Source organism: Lepidothrix coronata, unplaced genomic scaffold, assembly GCF_001604755.1.
Source record: "Lepidothrix coronata isolate B3197 unplaced genomic scaffold, Lepidothrix_coronata-1.0 Scaffold276, whole genome shotgun sequence".
In the NCBI taxonomy this organism is placed as follows: domain Eukaryota; kingdom Metazoa; phylum Chordata; class Aves; order Passeriformes; family Pipridae; genus Lepidothrix; species Lepidothrix coronata.
The window spans coordinates 662,899-687,122 of record NW_016690456.1 but is presented as its reverse complement, the minus strand read 5'-3'; the positions used below and the strand labels follow the sequence as shown (position 1 = coordinate 687,122).

At 42.0% G+C, this 24,224-nt stretch overlaps 1 protein-coding gene across 5 annotated transcripts in view; it reads left to right on the top strand.

Moving 5' to 3' along the window:
• The first annotated feature begins 7,810 nt into the window (after window positions 1-7,810).
• Window positions 7,811-24,224, top strand: part of FAM13C (family with sequence similarity 13 member C) — a 49,901-nt gene continuing 33,487 nt past the window's right edge. For 4 of the 5 annotated variants that reach the window (XM_017836358.1, XM_017836357.1, XM_017836354.1 and 1 more), the window contains exons 1-4: window positions 7,811-7,971; window positions 12,888-12,944; window positions 14,684-14,882; window positions 20,731-20,852. In XM_017836358.1, the coding sequence (XP_017691847.1) occupies window positions 7,910-7,971; window positions 12,888-12,944; window positions 14,684-14,882; window positions 20,731-20,852 (440 nt within the window). In that variant the 5' untranslated portion in view covers window positions 7,811-7,909. The remainder of the gene's footprint in view (window positions 7,972-12,887; window positions 12,945-14,683; window positions 14,883-20,730; window positions 20,853-24,224) is intronic. The other variant, XM_017836356.1, reaches the window with a different exon arrangement.

Here is a 24,224-nt window from a genome sequence, read left to right as displayed (position 1 = left end):
GCATAAGTGGCATATAATGGTGTAGTTCTGCATTTCATGTCTTGGATTAGTTTATACATTAATACTTCATAATCTAACTGAACCAGTTTGAATTTCCTGCAGTGCAACAAATATAGAAAGTAGGAAGCAAGCTCTCTAGAAAAAGAAATATTCAAGGATTTGAAGGGTCTGTTTTTATACCCAAAAAGTACTCAGGCACACCAGGCCATCCTGCTGGGCTATTAATACTGTGGGGAATGTCCTTGGGTGGTGTAAACCAGCAAAGCTCTGCACGGACCCCAGAATATTTGCCCAGCCCTCTGAGAGCAGCCTGTTGGTGTTTCCAGTTGGGAGTCAGAGGGTAGAAACACTCACACATGTTTTGTAAATCAGAAGGAGGCTTAGAGGGTATACAGTGCAAACCTGTTCTTTGTGTTACCTGACCTGTCCCTCTGATAGTCGGTGAGTGTCATGTGGCGCACAGAAATGCTTGGGGAGGAAGGCCAGGTGCCCTCTGAAAACACATAATTGCTGATAATGGAGCTCTTTGATAATACTACTTAAAGAGGTGCTGCCTGTGTGTCACTGAGAATAAGCTCTGAAATTAGGCAGCAATGGCTTTAGGTTGGTTTTGATCCGTGCCTTTCACATTGGTATTGATTTTGATTTAAATCATTCTGGCTTCTTTACTGCTGGGAAGACAAAGCTACAGGTGAGGCAGAGTAGTGTAGTGTGTACTACTCTGCTCTGTACATGGAGGAGGAGATTGAGTAAGATTTGCAAAGTACCTCACAAGTAAGTACACTGTTACACAGACAGATGTGGAAGAAGACAAAACCTGAAGTCTTTCAGAGTTACTGTTCTGTGAACAGATGTTTGGAAGGAGCAGAAACGTGTTTGCACAGGCGTGTGTTTGTGTGTGCACACAGGTTATAAAACTGGGTTTCTGGGTGGTGAGGAAGAGCTCTGCAAAGAGAAATCTGAGGGAAAAATGTGTGCTTTCTTGTTTATTTTCTGCTTTCAGAAAACTAATAGATTGCCCAGGTTAATCAGCGTTGCCATCTACCAGCCATCTACCCAAGAAACAGCAAAAAATCACACAGAAACAGCAAAAAAGACACACGTCTTTCTCATTCCAGGGCTTAACAAGAACCAATTGTTTGGCTCCACTCATCTATGGACCAAACAGAAAAAGGCATTATTGTTTTTTGAATGTATGAGTAGATAGTTTTTTGGTTTTCCCTTTACTTTCAAATATTAAACTTTTAGAGAATGTGGTTTAGCTCAAGCTCATCTTTCCATTTAATTTTATTGTTATTGCTATTAATGGAAAATGCTGGAAAAGCTATGCATTTAATTCCTAATTTGGCATTCTTGCACATAAATTACAGTCCAGCCTCCACCTGTATGATCACGTTCAAACTGTTCAGCAAGATCTCCAGTCTTAGAATGTAAAGGAAATTCTTGAATGTTTGAGAGTGAAATCTATTCCTGGCTGAGCTGGCTAGTTCTCTGTGGTTGTTTTTAGACAAAGAAACACAAAGTATGGAACTTCCTAATTCTGGCTTTCCTTAATTTTGATGTTCACTGGATACTAATTCCTCTTTAAAAACTTTAATGCATGTAACATTAATAAATACTGCTAATGTTTTCCATTGTTTCCACTAGGCCTCTAAAATAATCAGACTATGAGTGTAAAGGCACAACGTGACCCTGCAGCGTTCCTGCACTATTGGATAGCTTGGCCAAAAAAGAGGGAACACTGTTTTAAAAGGCCACCACCCCCAAAATAAACCCACCAAAACAAAAGAAAACAACCTTATTGCTGCCCTTAGCTAAACACATTCTCCACACGTGCTCTGCTCCAGGGAGGAAGTGTTATCTTTTACAATACCTTTGCCTTTAATTTCCTCTCTTATCTTCCTACTATCACAAACAAAAGGAACACTGTGAGCTTGCAGATAGATCAGGCAGATAAATTAATTCAGAGAGGTCATTCTTGCAACTGATGTTTTCTTAAGTAGTGGTGAAGATCAAGGCTTTTTACATAAGAATTTTTCCTTCCAGGTGTAGTGATCTGTTGAAGCATTCTGGGCACCTCAGTAAAATTAAGGGGGGGTGTGTGTGTGTGTGTTTTTCTGCATCTTGCAATGTTCAGAGGAAAAACTGGTTTTGAATTAGTGCTGTGTTGAGTTTAGCTCGATTTTGGTGTAAACCTGATGGAAACAGTTTTGTCATCTGTGACAGTACCAGGTTATCTGCAGTGGATCACTGCAGTCTAGCAAGCCTTAGCAGATCAGTCAGTGGTACCAGTTTGACTGCTACAGCTGGGTTTATCATTCAGCCTTGTGCTGGATAATGATTCTTGCGCATCTGTACAGAGATTTTCAGCAGAGCTGATGGAATTTTGTAAAGAAGCTTGTTCTTTAATAACAAAATTAGAGGCACGGTTCAGTATTTCAGCTTAGCACACTTCCTTGAGCCAGCAGGCCTATATGGAATCAGCTAATGCTAATTAACCAGGGCAGCAGGAGCAGGGTAACCCTCCAGCAGAGAGCTTGGTGTGGGCTTCCTGCCCCAGCAGTTACCTGTGGTGTTGGCAGGTCTCACCACTGACACGGTTAATGCTTGCTCAGGTAAGTGCACCTGAGCTGCAAAAACGTAATGAAGTGATGGCACTGTAGTGATGGCACTGTAGTGGTTCACAGATCAAAATTCCCAATCTGCACAAAATGATGTAGTTCCATGACATTTTTCCCTTTAAAAGAGGAGGGATCTGACTGATGTATGTCTGTGCCTTTTGGGCTACAGGGTAGATGTGCTTCCCTCGGTGCAAAATTGGGTGTACTACAGGAGTGTGTATGGGATTCATTGGCCCACTGCTCAGAAGGCTCGAGCAAGGAATTACGTACAGTTTGATTCCTCTCTGAAATATCTCCATAATATATAACCCTGAAGGTCTGTGCAGTTGCACACAGCTTTATCCAACCCAACAGAAGTGCACCTTATGGAATCACCCTGGATTGGATCAGGACAGCTGTGTCTGCACCTACGCTCAGCTCGAGTCTCCTCCTGCAGGAGCTTGTCGGTTTGTTTTAAGACGTACAGCAGGATCAGCTGAACGCTTTTCCCCCCAGGCCCGTTCACTCAGATACGTCCTAATTAGGTCACTGAGAAAATCAAAGGTACAGAAACTGGACTGAGTGCTCACCAACTGGCTCCTGCATGTAACTGCTGTATTTTAGTTTAGCTTCTCCCAAGATGTTTCCTGATGTCTCTGAGAATGTTACCCATAAAAAGGCAGGCTGCTCGTCCAGGAAGCAAGTCAGTGAACACATGAATATTTTGAGCCACAGCGTGTAGCATTCAGTATTTATCACTACAGGAAAGAACCATGTGACTTCTCTCTCACATGGTAGCTCCTTGGTTTATGCCTTACAGATTGGAAAATAGCAAAAGTATCCTGCAGGATCACTTTTGAAGAAAGGGCAAGGTGCTGGAATGATCCACAGCGCTAACAACACTTTGCTGCAGATTGGTTCCTGCTCTTACCCCTCAGGAAAGCTCTGTGTGTGTGAAAACAATGGACTTGCTAAAGCCAGAGATGAGTTAATGCTTTACTGCCTAAAAAAAAGTGTTCAGTGGCAAGTGTGACCTCAGAAGTAGCGGTGTGGCCTGATAGGCAAGCGTGTTACACCTGCCCCTTCGTGGAGTTGAATGCTTTTTGTCCACGAAAGCATATGCTGTGTAGGGCTCAGTGCAACTCCTTTTTGGTGCAATTTGAGAGGGAGACGAAGGACTGCTGGAGCACTTCAGGGTATTGTTTCTTGGCTGGAACACACATACTCCAAGACAAACAAATTTGCTCAATATTTTTATGAGTCTCTGAGCTCATTTGGTTCTGGCAGGGATGACTTGACTTCATCCAGAGAGACAGTAGGGGGGAGATCATTCCAAGTTTCCCTTTATTTGGGTAGTGGAACATGAGTAACTTCTTCCCAGAGTTGGAGGGAGTTGCCTCAGGCTCCTCATCATGCACAGTGTGTCATACTGTGTCTCTCTCACGTCCCTCCACAGCATCTAGAGCAGCTCCCTTGTATGGCCCAAGTGCAGTGCAAAATGTAATTGCCTCTGATGCAGCAATTTCAGCACAAGCACTTTGGACTCTGTGGAATAACAAATAATAATAAAGAAAATAGTCTTGCAATGAATGCTAATCACACCCTATAGGATTACATTGAGTTTGTCATTAGATAGCAGATGTTAAATGCAGAAATACTAACTTTCACAGAACCTTACAGAGTTTAGAGTTCTTTGTAAACATCTAATCTCCACTTTAAAAATATGGTTTATTTCCCAGTACAAATTCTTCATTATTTGTAGTTAAGGCTGAAAGGCCTCATCATTTATCTGAGTCAGAAATGCCCTTAAGATTTACTAAGGTGAACAGATTCTGGAAACTGAGGCAAAGGTTCTGTTCTGCAGGTGAACCCACAAAGCCTCAAAGCCTGCAGAGGTGCATGTGTGTGTGGCCTTTTAGACAATTCTAGCTTGGCAAGATTCACTATTCCTCTTTTTTTTCTGACCTTTTGATCTTGATTGTTGCACTGTCTCCTGTTCTCCTGAAGCCAGAACTATTTCTGCCCACTTTTGCCTCACTATGTCTCTCTTCTTTTGCAGACTTAGACTGCCTTTGCAAGGCATTCACTGCCTGATATGAGTTTATAGTGCCAGTTAATGTTGTTCCAAGCTTCTGAAGGTAATATTTATGTTGAGTGTGTGTCTCTGTTACATGCAAAATCAAGCTGGAGGCTGATTCCTATTTCATTCTTCTTCTTGACCTAGCAGTGATTCTCTTGACGATACAAACTGAAAAAAAGAATGGAATTTCTATGCCAATCTGTCAGTCATAAGTAGGCAATGTATTAGTCAAATTTTCAGAAGTGAACAGCAATATATTTCTGAAACCTGGCATCTCCAAAATGAGTGTGGATGTTTGCTTTGGGGAACTCTGCATTTTTGTTGTCAGCTGGGAGCTGTTATGTCATGTTTATAATGTTGGCTTGATCAACATTTGGCAAAAGAGGGTAAGAACAAAACTAGGTATAAAATGGGAAGCTTTTCAACAAAGAAAGTATCTTTCCATAGATAAGATTTGCAAAAATATGAATCACTGAAACTGTTCAGAATAAATAAGGAAAAACTGATTAAAAAACCTTTATTTTCAGAATTTCAGAAATGTTTATTTCTAATGACTTCAAAATAAAAAGTCCTTATGTCTGCTACTTAGTGGGAAAGTCCAAAGCTTACTTCACACGTAGGTGTAGCACTATTTTCACTGAGAGTTCAGGATGATGAGAGACCTGGCATGTCATCTGCATGTGGTGATGAAATATATCTGGCAATGAGAATTTCAACCTGTTAAAGAGTGATGTTTTGTAACACTACAAGCCTAATTGGCTTTAACATCATTATTGAAAATAAGGAGGTAATAGCAGTGTTATATTTTCCCCGAATCTGAGGCTTAGAAGGAAACAGAGATGCAGGTTCAGGCATCTTTGGCTCTCCCTTGTAGGGCTAGAGGCTCTTTGCCTGCTCCAGTCTCACCCAGAGCATGTGGGCAGGAAGCAGGTGGAAGGAACTGGGGTCAGCCAATAGGCCCAAACTGGCATCATTGTTGAAACAAGGGTTTGCTACTAAAGACAAATTACTTCCTTCTGCAAGGAAAAGAAGGAAGTACAGTGGGTCTACTGTGGTTCCTCTCTTGGGGTTCCCCCAGGAGCAGAATGGCTTCATCTCTCTGCTCGGGCCATGAGCTCTGAAACAGGTTCCTGAGTCTGGCTGGCCTTTACCTTCATGTATTTATTAATGCTATTCTGTTTTGTGTGAAATTTTTATGTTGTTGAATGGTTTCACAACCTTACAAGAAGAGACTATCCAATAACGCCGATCAAGTACCCTCTTTAAAACAAGTGAAAGTTTTTGAGTGAGCTGAAATAACTGTAAAGTGTTTCCCTAAAGGAGATTTGGCAACAGCTCTACAGCACCAAACTTCAGACAAACAATAGAAAAGCGGTGACATTTTAAACTTGGTCTCAGTCCAAAGCATCCCTGTTTTATAAACTGGTCCTCAGACATATTCTCTTACTAGTAATAACACCAAAGCCCTGTACTATGTTTGCACAGGGCATGAATTTGCAGAGAATTTGGTCTTAACTTTTGCACTTAGAAATGGAAAAGTCACATTTATAAGAGCATTCTCTGTTCTTTCCCCTTCTTGTGTGGGTATAGGTAGGGGAGTGGGGATAAATACTCAGTCCGTCTTTAAGCTCTACTCTAACCAAGCTGTGATTCTTATCAATATGATTTTTGTGATAAAAAGTAGTGATTCCTCCACTTGAAATGCTAGCTGTAGACCTACCCTAAGCACTGAAAATCAAGAGCCAACCACTTAAGCGTTCTGGAGTATATTCATTAAAAATATTTTTTTTTTAATGGAACTCTACTTACTGAGCATGTAAATTGAATTTTTGATTGCCACAACAACTAGGACCATACCTTTCATTCAGTTGCTCTCCTGCAAGTAGAATAGCAATAAAGAAATCTATATTTGTATGGTCAGACCCAAGAAACTGGAGGAGGAGGAAAAATTTGAAATTTTAGTTCTAAGGCAGGATTTGATTGCTAACCATTGGATTTAGCTTTTCTGTACACCCTTCTCTCACAAAACATGCTACTCTGTAGGGCACTAGAGTGGCTGTGATATTCCGATCCCCAGGTAATTCAGGCCATTGTGTGAGTTGACATATGTGTACAAATAAGGGAAAGGAAAAAGCCGGCGGTGTGTGCGAGCAGGTGGGGAGGCTGGGAAGGGGTGAAGATCAGATGCACCGTTAGCGCTGTCGGTGAAAGAAAGGCAATTGTCAGGGCTGTGATTCCTGGCTGCGGCTGCTGCCTGGGAAATATGTGTCAACACCACACAAGCTGCTGCGCGGAGGAGGAGGACGCGCCTCTCTTTGTCCCTGCTCCGCTTGATGCTGCCGCCTGCGAGATGCCTTTGTCACAAACAGGAGTGCTCATAAGACGTTGCTGTTTGCATTGCCATCTCCCCCCTCCAACCCAAACAACAACAACAACAGCAAAATCCCTTCCCTGGTATGTAGCAGTGAGACTATTGTTCTTTTCCCCGCTGCTATAAGATTCCAGGATGATCCAAGAGTGCATTTACTGGATTTGCGGGGTGTTGTTCGGGGGGGAATTCCACCGCTGCCTCAAAACCAGCAGTTTGCAATATCCTGAGCTGACCCTACTGGACGTATTACATCAGGTCAGAAACATTTTTGTTGCAGGAGCACAGCAGCCTATTCCTTTCACGGGAATGGTTTAATCTACTGCTTGCTGTTAGCTTAATAACCTTTTCCTACTTGAACTGTCCTTTCTGGCAGGTTATTTTTTTATGGAACCCCCTGGGGTTTGGCCATGAGCTGAGATCAGTGCAAGAGACCACTAAACAAGAAGAAAACCTCCAGAGACCTTAGCTGAGCAACCTTATTTAAGTAATAAAAAACACTGCGTTTGACGAGCCAATAACGTAAAGCAAACATTTAAAGCACAGAACGCCAAACACTTGTCCGTAAACCTAAGCCTTTATGAGCAGCAGTTACAGTTATAAAAGAACATGATCCCTTTCTGAGCCTCCCAGCCTACCTGCATCCCTGTGTTAATTCAGGGCGCTGCTGGCTGGGCTTTGTGAGTGTTGCAGGACTAATCCCCGCGGTTCCTTGATGATGAGCATGTGCAGAGCAGCCCAAGGTACAGCCGTGCATGCAGAGCCAACACACAGAGACGTGCCTTGCAATGCCATGTTGCTGCATGTGTTCCCACAACTGAGAAGGATACAGGGAGCCTGCCTGCCTTGCTGATTTATCTGATGTGTTCTTGTTTCTGTTTCAGCATTCAGGAGAATTCCTTCAGCACGACAGCTTTAGCAGAGTAAGTGAACACTTTAAAGATGTCCTTGTTTTTACACAAGAACGATGAGTTTAGTTGCTGTGAAGAATAATTGTAAGTAGTATGTTAGAAGCCCCAAGCTATGTGTCATATATTTAGATTCAATTTTCTGTAACCTAAGTATATTAGTGACTATGGGAAGGATTGCATGAAACAGCTGCTTTTAAATGCTCCGTGACCATTTAGCAGTGAATTTTCTTTTTTTTGGGGGTGAATATATGCTTGGTGTACATCACACATGTTTAAATGCATGATTTTCAGTGTAGGATAAATCTCCTGTCAAAATATTGCTCATTTCTGGCACTGAGGATCCTGACAAACACAAGTACGTCAGTTTTCTAAGGACACATGGTCTGTACTTACCACAAGCATCATTAGAGAAAAGAATTATTTGCAAATGTTTTGGAAAAAAACCCTATACATTACTTAGACAGGCCAAGTACCAAATATGTAATTTCTTCATAATCAATTCCATAAACTCATTAGAAGGCCTTTTGCACATATCATGATCATAAGGATATATATGTAAGTTGATTTTTCTTGTTGTTTTACAGAGACAGCAGGACAGAACAAGGGAGAACATTAGAAAGTTAGAAAGGCAAAGGCTTTAGGAACTATTACAAATGAAATAGTCCATGCCTTGTTTTAGTCTAAACCACTTCAATATTGGTGTTCTCTACAATATTATTTTGCATGCTTTTTATTATTTCAAAAGCTTTTGGGGAAGATTCCTCAGCAGTTAAGGTGCCAAGCAGTTTTTCAGGAGGGAAATGATTTATAGATTTGTTTGTGCATTAGGTGAGTATTACACTGCTAAAATGCTCATAATTTAAAACACCCTTGTTGGACAGTGAGCTGTTTGCCTAAGTGGTGGGGACAGGATATGTTCTGAAAGCAGGCCAAGTTGTAATCGTCTGAGCCATCCCTAGGTGTTATTTTAATAACTACAGAAAAAGTAAGATCCCATAGTGATCCAAAGAATTTCCATCTCTTATATGGCTTTGCTTTATTTGCTTACATTGCCTTGCTTGATTTAATATTTTAACTTAGTCATGCATTTTGTGTGATTGTGGCAGAAAAGGAAAGATTGCACAGAAGCTAATAAATCATTGAGTTTTGGTTTGTTTGTTTTTTTGTTTGTTGCCTTCCCATATTCCTATTAGTTAAGAGATGAATTGTGGTCTCTAAAATTGTGGGATGCTCCCCCGTCACAGAAAAATAGCCAGATTACAGATAGTAGATTTTTCTTATTTTTTTTTCTCCTCCCCTTTTCTCTGTCCCCAAGTACATCCATTGTTTCCTCTAGAGATTCCCCTGGAGCAGCCCCCAGGCCTGTCTCGCCCATGAGGTTTCTGGGACCCAGAAGTGATGGTCTTTCTCTGTGGGGCTTAATATTGAGCCAAGAGCCCAGAAGGTATAAAAGCTGAGTGTGTGGTGCCAGCCCTGCCCCTGGGGAGAGGGAGAGGAATGCAGACTGGGAGGCAGCAGAATGGCAGAGCCAGGCTGGGCCAGGCATTGCCTGAAGGCTGAGTCTCCCTCATTTAAGCTGTTGTTGGTTCTGTTTTGGTGGCTTTCATTTTTAATCTTATATTTCCAAATAGGAATAGAAACGTGCTTTTAGAAAACAAAGCGAGTGAACAATGACATCTGAAAAGCATTGTCCAAATGAACAAACTTGGTTTGCAGAGTTAATTTTCCTAAGTCCTGTTTAGAGCCTGCCCCCAGAGCCCATGTTTGAGAACTGCTGAGGATACACAATTCTTACTGATTTCAGCACTCATTGTTTGTGCTGGCCATGTCTGAAAATAGGTTACTTTTATTTAGAAGAAGAAAGAGAGAGCTTGCTGTGCATCATCTAACAATTGCTAAATGTTAATGCATTGCTAAAGGCAAGATCAGGGCTTCCCAAATGATATACAATCAGTGATACAGTACTTTCAGGAACATTTCTTCAGACAAGGCAAGTGCCTGGGGGTGCAAAGCTTCCTTCAGGCCATGGATGCAGCCTGGTTTGGAAGTTGTTCACGTGAGCATCTCAAAGGTCAAGTCAGCAAAAGGGAGCAGTTTTCCCATGGCTCCTGTGGAAAGGTGAAAATGGAAGTTAAAGAAGTTAATCTCATTAAACCAATCTCGTTATACTGGTTTAATCTTGTTAAACCAGTTGGAAGAAACATACAGGGGCAGTACTGTACAGAATCAGAGCATCAGTCCAGCTAGACTGGGATCCCACCTCTGACCTGATTCTGGCCCATGCCACAAGATCTTACTGGTCTGGTACTGGATGTACTTAATTTTGAGAGATGTGTCCATCAGTTAGTAGTTAGATTGGTACTGAAGGAAAAGGATTCACACCACTGTTTTGTCAAAAGGCCTGGTTTCTGCCCAGTGTAAGCTTCAGCCCATATGGATTTATGGCTTGAAGCCATCCTGGCATATTCTCTGATGTTTTAGGAATGAGTGAGATGTTGCTGCAGTTTTTGGTCGGTGGGAACTCTCTCTACTACATGGCCACGAGCTATCACCAAACTTACCAAACTCTTGAATATCACTGTTAAATACAGCCAACGTTGGACAACAAGATTTACAAGTTACTGGGGAGAGGGGAGGAATGTGTGCATGTCTGTTTTGATACGTGCAGACAGGCACCATGGACACATAAGATTCATTTCTTTGATAGATATTTGCATTATATCAGAATTCATCTTTTTAAAGGTCCTGCTATGGTCCTAGCCTCCAACACAACCTTGTGTGAGTGAGATTCCTGGTTAATATTTATTTTTACACAGACATAAATTTCTGTTAACGATTTCAGAGTGTGTTGCTTCTGAACTTCCTCACAATCTTTTAAAATTACATGGTGGGCATGTTGTTCTCTGTTCTGTTATTGCTTATCTTTCCCATCTACTGCTATCCAGTTGCTCAAATACATTTTGTCATGCTCACTTAGGTTGTTTATAAGTTGTCTTGTTTTATAACTCCTGTCAGTCGCTGGATGCTGAGTTAGCATCTCTGCTCCTCAAGATCACCTTATGCACAGTCAGCTCAGGAAGGTAACCCCCGGGGCACTTCCTTCAGTGAAGAAGTGTGCACACACAGGCTTGGTGGGTGGACCTGTGTTCAGTCATCCATTGTCCCTCCAGAAAGTGTTCCTGATGGCCAAGATGGTATTTCAGGACCGAAGGTTGCCAAGTGCGGTGACTGTGAGAGGAGGAGGTGAGTGGAACTGCTGGCAGAGATGCTTCCTCCCAGCCCCTCTTTCCAAGGCACACACAGGAGGAAGAGTTTGTCCCTTTAGGAGGTCCCTGGCCTTTGCTGACTGTTGCTTGGCCCATGATGCACAGCATGTCTGGTGGCATCTTACCCTACTCCTGTGTCTGTGCTGGGAGCCCTGTCCATCCTACTCTGACCTTGGCACTGTCTCCTCACAGTGTATTTCCTTTCTGTTTTTTACTCCCTGTGAAACATTCCATCATGTTGTCCATCCAGGTTCCTGGTTCCTTTCACACTGGGTTTCCTTCTTCATGCCCCCAGTATGTCCACACTCACACCTTGCTGGTGCCAGACACCCATCAGGTGGTCAGTGACAGACCAGAGGGGAAGATGCGACTGGCATCCAGAGGCAAAGGAAACCAGATTTCTTCAGTGAATTTATCCATTTTGTACATCTGCCCCTATCTCCCATCCATCATCCCACTTTGCCTTATGGGGAGAACTGCACTGGCTGCAGGAATGTTGTGTGATTAAGGGGGATCTGCAACTGTAGCTCTGTGTTCCAGTTGCCAGCAGCAAACGCTTTCATCCATATGCTGATGTATTCAGGAAGTGTAAACACTTGAGTGTCCCTTTAAATATTTTCTGCTGCAGTCTGACTTTTGATATAGACACCAGCACGAGACTGGTGGGAAAGAGGAATGTATTAAAAACCTTGCCATCAAATTGCAACGCAGAGCTATGGATGTATCACCTAATGTGCTCTGTTCTGAGCGGGGCAGCTCTGCTCAAAATTTAAGAAGTCAGCGAAAGTACAGGCTGCTTCCCCCATAATGAAGAGACTCCTCTGCCAGCAAACTCCAAGAGATCCAGGCCTGCTTAGTGTCTGTGCCCTGTGAGTATGAACTGAGGGTGAGGAGAGACCCCTGACTTTTCCCCAGAAAGAGTACCAGGCAGGGTATGCATATTTTAGGGGTGTATGCATATATATGCATGTTTATTTGAGGGCAGACTGCTCCTAGGCTTTGCAGGTGTATCACCCTGTGAGGTTCAGCCATGCAGCCACAGTGCAATGTTCAGCTCTGAGTGGCTGTTGTTTAGCATATTTATCCAGATTTCTCTTCTGGTTAGGCAGCCTTAGGACAATTCTGTTGTTTGTAACTTAAGGAGATGTAAATGACTACGATTCTTCAGGCATCTTAAAAAATTCTGCTAGTTCACTTCTTCAAGATTAAATGATCACTTTATAACTTAGTTGGGGATTCTTTTTGTTGCTGCATGAAGAATGACTGCTCTATCATAGTTTATATTTTTGTGAGTTTAGGAGAAAAACACCTTTAGATAATTGTATCTAGTAATTTTTGGTTTTAAAGTGAAGTATACTATATGCAATTAAAATACAGAATTTCTTGTAATTTTCCTGTATTTTTATGGTAACATCTGAATCCCTTGTGATTATTTTCATCTGTCTGAAAATGGTAAACCGAATTGTGCACACTTAACATCTCAAATCCTCCTCTTCCTCTGAGGTTTAGACTATCATGGAGCAGCTATGGCATTAAGTGACTCTAACTAAGGTGTGAGAAGAAGAAATGTGTTTATACTTTGAGCTGCACTGTCATGTTATTTAAAAGCTAAGCTTCTGCAGCTGGCAGAAAGTCAGCAATTATCTTGTATTCATTTTCAAGGTGTGACGGGGATTCAGACTCTGTCCATGAAGATCAAGCAGGCAGTTCCAGTCCCAGGTATCCTACTCTGTCTGAAATCCATTGGCAGCAAAAGGAGCTGCCAGAGTGCTTCTGTTAAAGCATTAGAAAGGAACCTTTATTCTCAAGGGAATGAAGAATTTCTGGGGTATTACCTGCAAAGGCCATTAGTATTTCTGGGAAATGCATATTTGTCTTGTATACTTTTGTGTAATCAATATTAAGATTAATTACTGATGTTATTATGTAAGTAAATATATTGTGGTCTGTATTCTTAACTTCACATTGTGTTACTGTCATTCAGATGCAGCTTTGGTTGCTAATAATAATTTTACTGTACAGCAGCTGTTCAAAGTAGTGGTAAGTGGAGTTTTGCAACTGTGCAAGGATATGCTTATTGATGAGTGTCTCTGTGAAAAAAAAATCCTTCAAATTGTAATTTACCTGAAGTATTCTTGAGGCACATCTATCTCTCTCATGGCTATGTTAGTATATGTTGATTGCTAGAGTGTGCAACTTAACCTTTCAGAAAGATTTTAAAGTCAGATCATACCTTAAAATTAGCAGCACTTGTGCACATTGTTGAGATGCCCGTGGGCTATAAAGCACCCTACGCTGTAACTATAACAACTGCCTTGGAGCACACTTGCAGAAGGCATGGGCAGCAATGGTGTTCAGCTCCACAGGCACCCTGTGAGCATCCATCTGGATGGTGATGGGCCACAGATGGGAAGCGAGTTTGGCAGCTCAGAATCCTTGGGAGAAAACATTGAACTAGAAAGTTACGCTTTCTAAAAAAAAACAAACCAAAAAAAAACCTCAGGGGGATTTAATTCAATAGTCCTTCACTCCCTCAGCTGGGAAAGTTTCATACCAGAAGAGAGGTCATCTCTCCATTAGGATTTTACCAGCTGAAGCTAACATCTGAAATTCCACCTGCAAACTAAGCTACAGCCAGGGATTTTGGAGCAGTAATGCCGACCTGCTCATCCTGCCAGCTGATCAGGCAGCCCAGCATCCTGCACTGCGGAAACTTTCCTAATGGTGCCAGGGAGACACCACCAGGGGAAGGCATTAGGCCAGTCTAAAGCTGGAATGACTGGGCGTGGATAGGACTAGCAAGGTCTTCTTGGGACAGCTTGCACATTGCAGGCTGGGTGGAGATTGAAAATGCCTGTCCCAGATTCAGTGGTTACCTGAGCATCCCTGAATAACAGCGTCTGTTTAAACCCCCAGGTGTGCTGTTATACAGGAGGACGTTTTCTCCAAACTGGGAGCACACGGCACTTGTCCCTTCCACCCAAACACACCTCTGGCTGTTCAGACCCTACCTGAATGGCTACCTCCCTCACTTTGTTCAAAAGCCCTCAAAACCAGAGCCTGTCAGAAGGGAAGTGAGACTGTAGAGAGGAACTGTTCTATATAATGACATTCTTGCGAGATTACAACTTAGTGTGAATCGTTGGGTGGTGAAAGGCCTTCTGCATAAAAAGGACAGCTTCAGATTTTATTTGGGGGATGTGAACTACAGGGCTGAAGCCAAAGAGTGCCTCTAAAACTAGTCTTATTTAAGTAGCTCCGCAGTTGAATGTGTAATAATGCTAACAGTAGTTTAGACTCACGTTACTGACATATGCAGTGTTTGATGTGTAGACCACTCAACTTAGTAAAAGCAATATGCCATGAATAGCTAAGCACTTGTTGCTCTTTTTCCTCCCTAATGTTTTGACAGGTGTCTGAAATCCTGCCTGATGCATTTCAATTTTACTTTCTTACAGAGATGATGATAACAAAGAAAATTATCCGGACAACGGTGCTGTCTTAGAGGAAAGGCAGCTGCCTTTGCCAGACGCTCAGCAGCACAGGCAGCAGGCTGTGATTGACTGTGCTCTAAAGCCTGAAATGGGCAACTTAAAGCTGAGAAAACCCAAGCCCATTGCAAAGCTAGAAAATGGAAAAAGCCATGAGGAAAGTCAGGTAAAGAACTAAACTTACCAGGTGTCTGAGCAAACATAACTTTTGAAATGCAAAGTGGGACCCCCTGGTAATTCATGATGTGATCAAGACCTCAGGATAATCTACCATGATTTTCAGGGACCTGCAGCCCTGGAACCATCCTATAGCAACAGACAATTTCTTTCAGCCAGGGAATTGCAGAGAGGGCTATGTTGCAAGCGCTGTCATGAGTGGGTGCACAACATATCTGAAGATATATCTTTTTATATTTTCTGTGTTTCCTTGGACCAAATATAAAAAACTTGGTAGTTGCAGCGCTTGATTAGACATTTTCTGTTTTGTTTGTTTGATTGTGGATCTCTTGTGCTGGTATTTTGGCTGCCAATAGAGAGTTTTAATACTTTCCCTTTATATTAATTTCTGTTTTTCTCATCTTTAAATAACAAGTCTATTCCAATGCAGATTCTGGTAGCAGAGCTCTTGCTCACAAGCTTCCCAGGTTGAAACTATAACTTTTCTGAAGGGTATAAAAGATGACTAGAAATGAAGAAGCTTCTGCTGCTGTCTGTGGAGGTACATTTGCTATGTCAGCTCTAGAGTTACCACCTCTCAGCAGCTGCTGATAATGCCTCTGTTCTTCCCTGGTGCTTCCCAAGTCATGTCTGATGTGCGGTGTAAGGGGTAGAGGTCTTGTGCAGATTTAACTCCTCAGCTAGAAATATTCTCATATCCAAGAGAGTTAATATTAATGCTGGGAGATTTGCTGGCCTGCAGTAGGCACAAAGCCTGATATCTGTAAATACAGATGTCTGTATTTACATATCTTCTTTGATGTATAATGTATTTGGGTACATTTTGTCTCTCCTCCCTTCTTGTCTGTGGATAGAAATTTGCAGAGCGCTTTCTGCAGGGCTTCAAACCCGTCATAAAGTAGGAATTATTTTGGACCATTTTTTTCAAGTTTATAATGGGATTTCATAATTTTGGACAGAATGTCTTACCTTCTAAGTGAGAACTATTCTTTTGAATCCCAGAAGGAAAATGAAAAGCAAATGGCATCCCAATGGTATTATCACAGTCTCCTACAGAAGGAATATCAAACTCTTTCCCCTTATCTTCCTGCATGTTCTTCTGGAGCTCATCCCAGAGATAAGCAATAACTGGCTTTTTTGCAACTGTATTGCATTACTAGGAGATATTATTTAGACTTCAGGAAGATGAGGTGTACATGTTTATCAACTGAAAAGAAAAATGGTGGGAATTCTGACCTATGAAGAGCAAGTAGAGGCATATCAGGAATAGGAATCATGAAGAAGTCGTAAACAGGGCAAGATCTGTCTCATAGATCATCTGTTGTTCTTTCAGCTACTTCCAAGCCCTCTGTCTGCTTGCTCCCTGTGTGTGTCCTGTCTGCATCTCTCACCCAGTGAAAGCCAACACAGCACAGATTTACTGCTCTGTAGTGTTGTACGTGGTCTGAAGTGGTTATCTGAAAATGTTGATATTCTTTCCTGGGAAACTTTTTGAGACTGCCATAAAATGCCAGTGCAACTTAGGTGTGCAGCCTCTGGAAGGAAAAACAGTGTCAGGCAGATAATTTTCACATGATTCAAGGGCTTGAATTAGGAAAGACAAAAGTGGTCCTGGGCCCCCACGCTCCGCTTGCTCCCATCCCTGGCATAATGGAAGATGTAAGATGAGTAGGAACCATTTTAGCTCTGATTTATGGGAGTACTTGAGGATGAGAGTAGTGCAGAGCTTTGAGTGTAATATGCAGCATAAACACAAAGCAAACATCCCTCCATAGCAGTGACTCCACTCATTCATAGTGGGAATGGTATCCTAGTACCATGGGACACTTTTTGATGGATATCCTGTATCCAAACTGAGTTCAGTGGCACGTGCTGTTATGGAAAGACTTTGCTCCTGGGAATGGTTTGCAGAAGGAAGCTGTTTTGGAGAAAACATCTACCAAGCCTTTATTCTCATTAATAAGGATGCACATGCTCCTTGACCCTGAGTGCTCACTTGCTGCATCTTCAGCTACCTCAGGGGCTTTTGTTCTTAAGGAAGCAAGCACCTGCCTTGGATTCATCAACAGTGCTCAAGAAAAACAAGATTCTTCTTGCAGAAGAGCCCCAAGAAGGGTTTGTTTTTGTGTGTGGGCTCTCATTGGGATCCTTGCTGTGTTGTGACCTCCCAAACCCTGTCTCAGCTCCCTGTGTTAACAGCCCTAGTTGGGAACTGGCAGCAATTGCTTCTCTCTGTTTTGAAGCTGAAAGCAAAGTGCTGCTGTGTTGTTTCTAGTGGCTGTTGTTCATGTGTGTATGGCAGGTTTTTATTATTAGAAGTGGGCCAGGTGATGCTTTCAAACACTGTGCAACTGCATATACCTTCCTTTGGTGACACAGCTTGCCACCAAGCCACTCCATGGGATAAATGATGTACTTACAAGGAGCTGATGTCAAACTGAGAAACAGCATTTGCTGAGTACCTGCATTTATGAAAGGAAAGCATGATGCACTGCACATCATGATGAAACAGTTCATCCTCATTTTCCCGAGTTTATTGATGGAGTGCCTTTTTCAACAGTGTCCTCACTTCCCCAACCTGACTTCTCTGTGACATCAGAAACACTGACAATGTTGCAGTGACACTGTCTTTTTTAAAGGTGTTGCTCTGATAAGCCAAGGAACTGTTTTCTATTTGCTCCTGTGTATTATAATCCCATGAGATGTTTCTTTAGAGAACTGTGCCTTTAAAATTAGAATAGGCTCTTGGGAGATAAGTAAGTTTGCTGCATGTGTTGGAAGGATTAAAGTCTGTTTGGATGGGAACCATTTTTATGTGCTTTTCTAGTAGAGAGAATCCAAGGGATTTCCACTGTAGAAAGGTCACTGAGAGGGAACAGACCACTGTGGTCGAGTAGAGGAAAGGTGGCCAACTTGGGGATTTTGAGCTTCACAAGGCTCTCAGTCTGCTGAAGTGCAATTCCTGTGCCTCTGATTTTTTTTTGGCACAAGTGCAGTACTGTGGTCATGTACCCTAGGTCTTCATGAAGATAAGGTTATTAAATTTACACTGGTGATTAACAAAACCAAGTGCAATAAAAGAGCAGTATCAGGTGGCTTCACTTGACCACTTGTCAGATGATAAAATGTCACTAGAGTAAAACTGTGCTTTGCATATGGCGTGCAGTTATTTCTCTGGGGGCAGAGCTGGGTATGGAAGCAGCTGTAACCTTTCCAAACAAAGTATGGGGAGAGAGGCAGGCTGCTGGAATGTGATTACACTGCTGCACTCCTATTGCACAGCTATTTGGTTTCTTCTTTCCTGTGGTTTCATGAGTTTCTTTAGCAATTCTGCAAAATTAATCTATAGAAAATCAAATTAATTAGGATTTATTTGACTTCAAGAGGTGAAGAAGCATATGCCCAGAACATACTCCAGGGAGTCACTGCGAGAACAGATGGTGAGGAATAAAAAGTCTGCCTTCCTTGCCCAGTCCTTTCTCCTGTCACTCACCTTTGATGCACAGTCATGAATATAGATTATTAAATGAGTCATCCTCAAATTCCTTATTGATACTGAGACATATTTATAAAAGGACACTAAAAATGCTAGCTAATAGGTAGAGACAGTAAAAGTTCAGTTTTAAAGTTTTGCTATCAAGGTAAAGGACTATAAAAATGAAATGGTGGCTTGACAATCAATACCTAGAGCTGGAAATGCTGAAGACTGTAGAGTGAAAGTATTTTGAGTATAAATTAAGGGGCAAATTGCTTGGATGTCAAAGAGCTTCCAATAGTTTGACAACAAAATTGTGTTTTTAAGTGCACAGGAATCCAAAAACCAGAGCTGATGTTGACACATCAGCTACACAAACTCACAAATGTGTCAGGCAGCCTGCAAGTTCTGCTCAGTTTCCAGGTATACTCTGTTTATGTCTAGGCCATGGCTCCCATCACGGGTTAAATCTCTTCAATTCACTGTCCATTAAATGTACCTGCCGATTTTCTTGTATGGACTGGAATTTTCAGGAGGTGTAGGAGGCACTTCTGCCCAGGATTCATTTCTGGCTGTTTTCTATGTTGACACAGCAACACGAGGTAACCAAGGCTGTGCTTCCAAGTGCTGGTTCAATATTTGCATGGTGCTTCCATTTGCAGAGAAATGAAAGTGTTTGTGTTTTGAATAAAGGATGCAAGGCACTTTCTGGAGTTCAAGGACAGATTAAACTGCTCTGTAATTACAGCAAGTATGCATGTACTGTAATTCAGGTCAGGCCCTGACAGAGATGGGTTATGACACGCTGTGATTTTTTAGGGGGAATTAGATTTAAAAAAAAAATTTAACTTGTGAAACAAAAGTGTGTTTATCCCAACATATGTGTATCCATGATGTTAATTTTTGGCTGCTTCCAAACCACATAGTGCTTTGTGTACAAAGCAGATATCATGGTGGTGATTATGCAGCACTGAGACTTCTCAGCAATGCCTGGAGATTTCCCTCTTCACAGACTGCTTAGCAGATGCAACTTCATTGTAGAAGCTTCACCCTTTCTAGTGAAAAAGAAACAAAAATAAAATAGAAGACAGTACTCTACTGTTGGATGCCTTTGACGCATCAGGAATGGATTTCACTGCTCTTTAGAAATGGAGGTTCCATCAAGGGTGTTTCCCTAGGGTTACTTCTTAACACCCTAATGACACGACTTGTGAGCAGTAACAGAGACATAAAAAAGAAAAACCGAAAAGAAATTAACAACCCCAAACCACCCAAGTCCTCAAACATCAAGCCTGCAAGCGTTTATTGCCAGCAAATACTCTTGTCCTCAGCCTTCCCTTTCCTCTAGCAGAAACCATCTTGAATTGCCATGTTCTCTCTGCCCTCTGAGTTGCCATCCGAACATTCCCACCCAAACTTCTGATTTCCATGCATCCAACTAAGCTTTGAAATTGAGGCAAAATCAGACACATTGCTTTACCAGGGAAGTGAACACTGTTGTTTTGCAAAGCACATCGTATTTTAATTTGATGAACTCTTAGACTAAAATACTGGATTATAAAAGCTAATAAAGAAGCAGGAAAAAAGTCCCACTTTGATTATCACATTTTCAAAGAACTTCATTAACTTACCCCATTGCAATGCAAGGGAAATATTGCAGACCATTTTATAGGCAGGAAAATTAACATGTGCTGAACACATCTCGTCACAGCCCTACAACTGTTTTTTGAAAGCTTGGAGTAAAATGGGTACCTTTCTCATTCCTCTTCCCTTACTCATTTTTTTGGACTGAATTGGCTTTTCTATTTTCTGTGTTGCAGGTTGGGTGATGTGACATTTTTTCCCCTCAATGCCTTTCCCTCCTTCCGCAGTAATACTCTATTTGTAAAGCTACACATATTCTAGGGAAGGAAAAGAGGAAGGTGGTTAAACCTTACAAATCTTATTTAAGTGAACTGCATTTGCCTTTGTCAGCCAGAATTTTTCTGGTGATAGCCAAGTAGTAAAATTACTGACATATGAGTAAATAAATTCAAATGAACTCTGTGTATAGTACCTCTTAGCTCAGAAGCTGACATCTGTTATCTAACTAACAAACAGAAAATGGGTTACAGTCTGCTTTGGTTTCAAAAACTGTTTTCCAGAGAAAGAACATACTATTTTGTTTAGAACATTTTCTAGTATGTGTTTTGTGTTTTCCACATGTTTCCAGATTACTACCCAAAAAAAAAGAACAAAGATCCACGATCAGCATCCAGTCTCATGGAGCAATTTCTTTCTCGAAGCGAATCGTTCAGCTAAGCCTGATTGGTACTGACAGGGCACATTCAATTTTTTTCTTTTTTTGGTGTGCTTTGTGCAGGAGCTGGAATGTGCATTGCCAGGCCTCCCAGAGTGGCAGGGGAAGCCTGGATCCTCAGCTAATGACTACACACAGAATGTGGCTCTGAGGTGCCAGGAAACAGTCGTGAGACTTCAACCAAGGTAAGCCCTTGGGATCAGACAGCACATTTCACTTCTGATTAACTGTAGGAAAGGCTAATTCATTTGCTGCCTTTTGTATAAAACATTCTGACTCCTGGCTCTCACTGGCAGTTGTATTCTATATTTATATGGCTAGGGCTGTTTGGAGAAAGAGAAAGGGATAAAGATAAGAATGCAAATTTCATCATTCTTTAAACCCCTTTACATTTCAAGCGGGAAGAACATCCTCAGTTCAGAAACTTCAGTTCCTCTGTGCCAAGTTTCAAAAATATCTTGCCATTTCTTTTCTTTTCCCCCCAGTGCTGAATTGCCTCACTCTTTCTCAGAGCTGTATTCTAACTGTGAAATGGGAGTGGGAACCTGCACACCCAATTTTACCATGGGTATGCATTTATGTATAGTTTAGACTGTTGAGTGCTGTGGCAACTGTGCTTGTTCCAGTGCTGGGAAGGGTACAGTGTGTTCGGGTCAGGCATTAAAAAGTCTTGGTGGCAGGTAACTCAGCTGATGGTCAAGCAACTCAGCTCTGATAACTATCGAAAGTCACAGTTTCTACCCTGATCCTTCATGGTTCTGCAAAAGGCTAAAAAAGGGGTTTCAACTCACCCAGCGACCGGTGAAGGTGTGTCCTAAGGATAAGATTTAGTTCTTACTAAATTTGAGGGCACTGCTTTACAATTTTTGCATGCTGAGGTGCTGGTTTGGCCCTGCTTTTCTGTGCACAGAGTTGTTGGCAGGTGAGCCAGGTCTCTGCTCTTTGTCTCGAGGTGCATGACAGCCTTGGTGCTCTGTGGGGGGACTGAAGCAGCAGCAGTACATCCCAGGGATGCTCAGGGCACAGCTATTTGCCATCTAGAGCACCTTTGGCTCCAAGGTTTGTTTCCAGTCAGGATTAGGTTAGTAGAGACAGTGGCCATCCAAAGGCAATTTGGGTGCTTTATATGAAACGAACTGGTTGGTTTCACCACAGCTTTTAGCAGGCAACATTGTAAATCATATTAATTTGTGCTCTCAAAGGAAGGTTTAGCAGAATGACCAAGCATATAATTATCTTGGACAAAGAACTGCTTTTGCCCTACAGTGATTGTCTGTGCAATTGAGACACTGCATCTCAGAAAGAATTTTTAATTAGGAAGCCTGCCTTCTCTTTTTCTGGCATTCTTTATGCTAGGAAAGAATTGCATGGTTTTCTTGTAAAGAGGAGCTTGGTGAGTTTAGTATCATATAGTTAGGCCTACCTAGTGGCTCTGCTGGTGGGATGCCTGTGTATGGGCAGATAATAAAGTAACTGGTAATTTCGAAAGGAATATGATGAAAGGAGGACAGGTAAGAACCAGAGTGTGCATGAATAAAACAGTAACCACAGCAAAGTTCCCCTGTCCTCTTCAGCAGTTTGGCATTTTGAGTTTGCTTGGTACTAAACCATTGTTCACTATGCTATTTATTCCTGCTTAACACCAGGGTAGCTCCTTAGAAAGCCTGCTATGCACAAGGGCTAAATCTGTTAAAGAATGGTACTTGGATTTACCACAGTGATCAAATCTTAGCTCTGTCCATGTTTTAGTTTGATTATATTACAAGAAAAAAAAAGAAAAAAGTAGATGACTTTACTCTCAAATAAGAAACTTTAAACATGGAGTAAATGAGTATTAACACATAGTCCCTGGCATCACACACACACTTTATTTACTTTAACTGCCTTAACTGCCCTTGCAAAAGACACTCCTGCCACCCAGCCAGGGCAAGGGACTTTGAATCACATATGCTGGAGTTACCACTTTCAGTTTGAGGGTCACTGTGTCAGTGACTCCCCTCAAGGGCCACCACCAGCTTGCCCCATCCCTCTGCTGTCAGCCAGCTTTGGCAGGGCCCCATTTTGGCAGTTCAATGTCCCTGTCTCTGCTCACACGGGCCTCTGGCACTGGGACCACAGCACTGACTCATGCAACAGCCTGGGACACTGCTGCCAGGGAATGATGTCCTGCCTTGTTTTCTGCCTTCTCTGCTGTGGACATGGCAAAGGTTAAGTATTCAGGTTTGGCAGCTGCCAGCAATCATAGCTGGATTTGGACAGAACACGTCTGCTACCCCCACTAAATTTGAATTTCACTCTCTTCCACTGTTTTTGCTAGGTTAGTGGTAAAATTAACCATGCTTTGGAACGCTGTATCTGCCTAACTCATAGACTAAAAGCTCTCTGGTCTTTAGGAGGAGATTGGCACACTGCTGCAGAGGTGACCCTGGGCAGGCTCTCTCGGTGTATCAGATGTGTGTGTGTAGGATACGTAAAGGATTATTTCTGTCTCGTAGGAAGAAGCAAGATTGATTGTTTCTAGTGCAGCTTGTTGTTACTTCTGTTTTAACTTAGAGTCTGCAGATTGATATAGCTCTGTCATTAGCTTCATTGGAGTTTAAAGGTCTCAATACCTCTGAACTGTGCTGAGTTTTTTAAGAAATCTGTTCTGGTGAGTGTGGGGCAGCTAAAAACAGGATAGTTTTAATTTTTCTAAATATGGATTAAAAACTACTGAGATATGAAAAACTTTTCAGTCCAGTCCCTGTTAAACATAGAAATCTAAATTCAGGGTAATCTAACAAGGGATGCTCATAAACAGATATGTGGCAGAGAAGAACAGAACAGGCAATGTGAGAGCAGCAATCCACAAAAATACGACCTACAAGCATATATATGTGGGTTTTGTTTTTTTTTTTAAGGGAGTACTTTCATTTTAGGATAACCACCAAAACAGTAAAGGAAAGGTTTTGTGGGATTTGATGGAAATGGAAGAATAGACTTGGTGAAGAGGTTTGCAGTGAGAAGAATGGGGAATGCTGTCTTGGCTAAGCTGTACTTGGCCTGTGAATCAAGGATTTCAATTTCAAGAGGTGTTTATCGTGCATGATTCATGAACATCAGGATCAATTCAGTACATGGAATGCCATCTGCACAGAAGGAAACCTTTACATTTTATTCCCAGAACATGAATTTCTAATACTGTTTCCAGTGATTACAGTGAATGCTGCTCTGGTCATTGTGTGTAGCTGGGTTTGGATAAGAGAGTAACACAATTTGCATCTTCGATAGATAAAAGTTATATGCAGGTCCTGGGAACAAATAAAAGAGAATTGCCTTTTTTTAGCAGAGAGTAGGAAAGCCAGTATGGAACAATACCTATGATTACAAAAAGCTGCTCCTGCCAATTGCCTTCTCAAAGGCAATCAGCAAAACTGGTGTGGATTGCAAGCTGTGTGCACTTACCTGAACAGGGGGTGGTGTTTCCTTCAGCTGCCTGTTACACAGGGAGGAGGCTGAAACAAGGCACTCTTAGGCAGTGGGAAGGTCAGTGCTTCAGAGAAGGCTGCATTCCATCT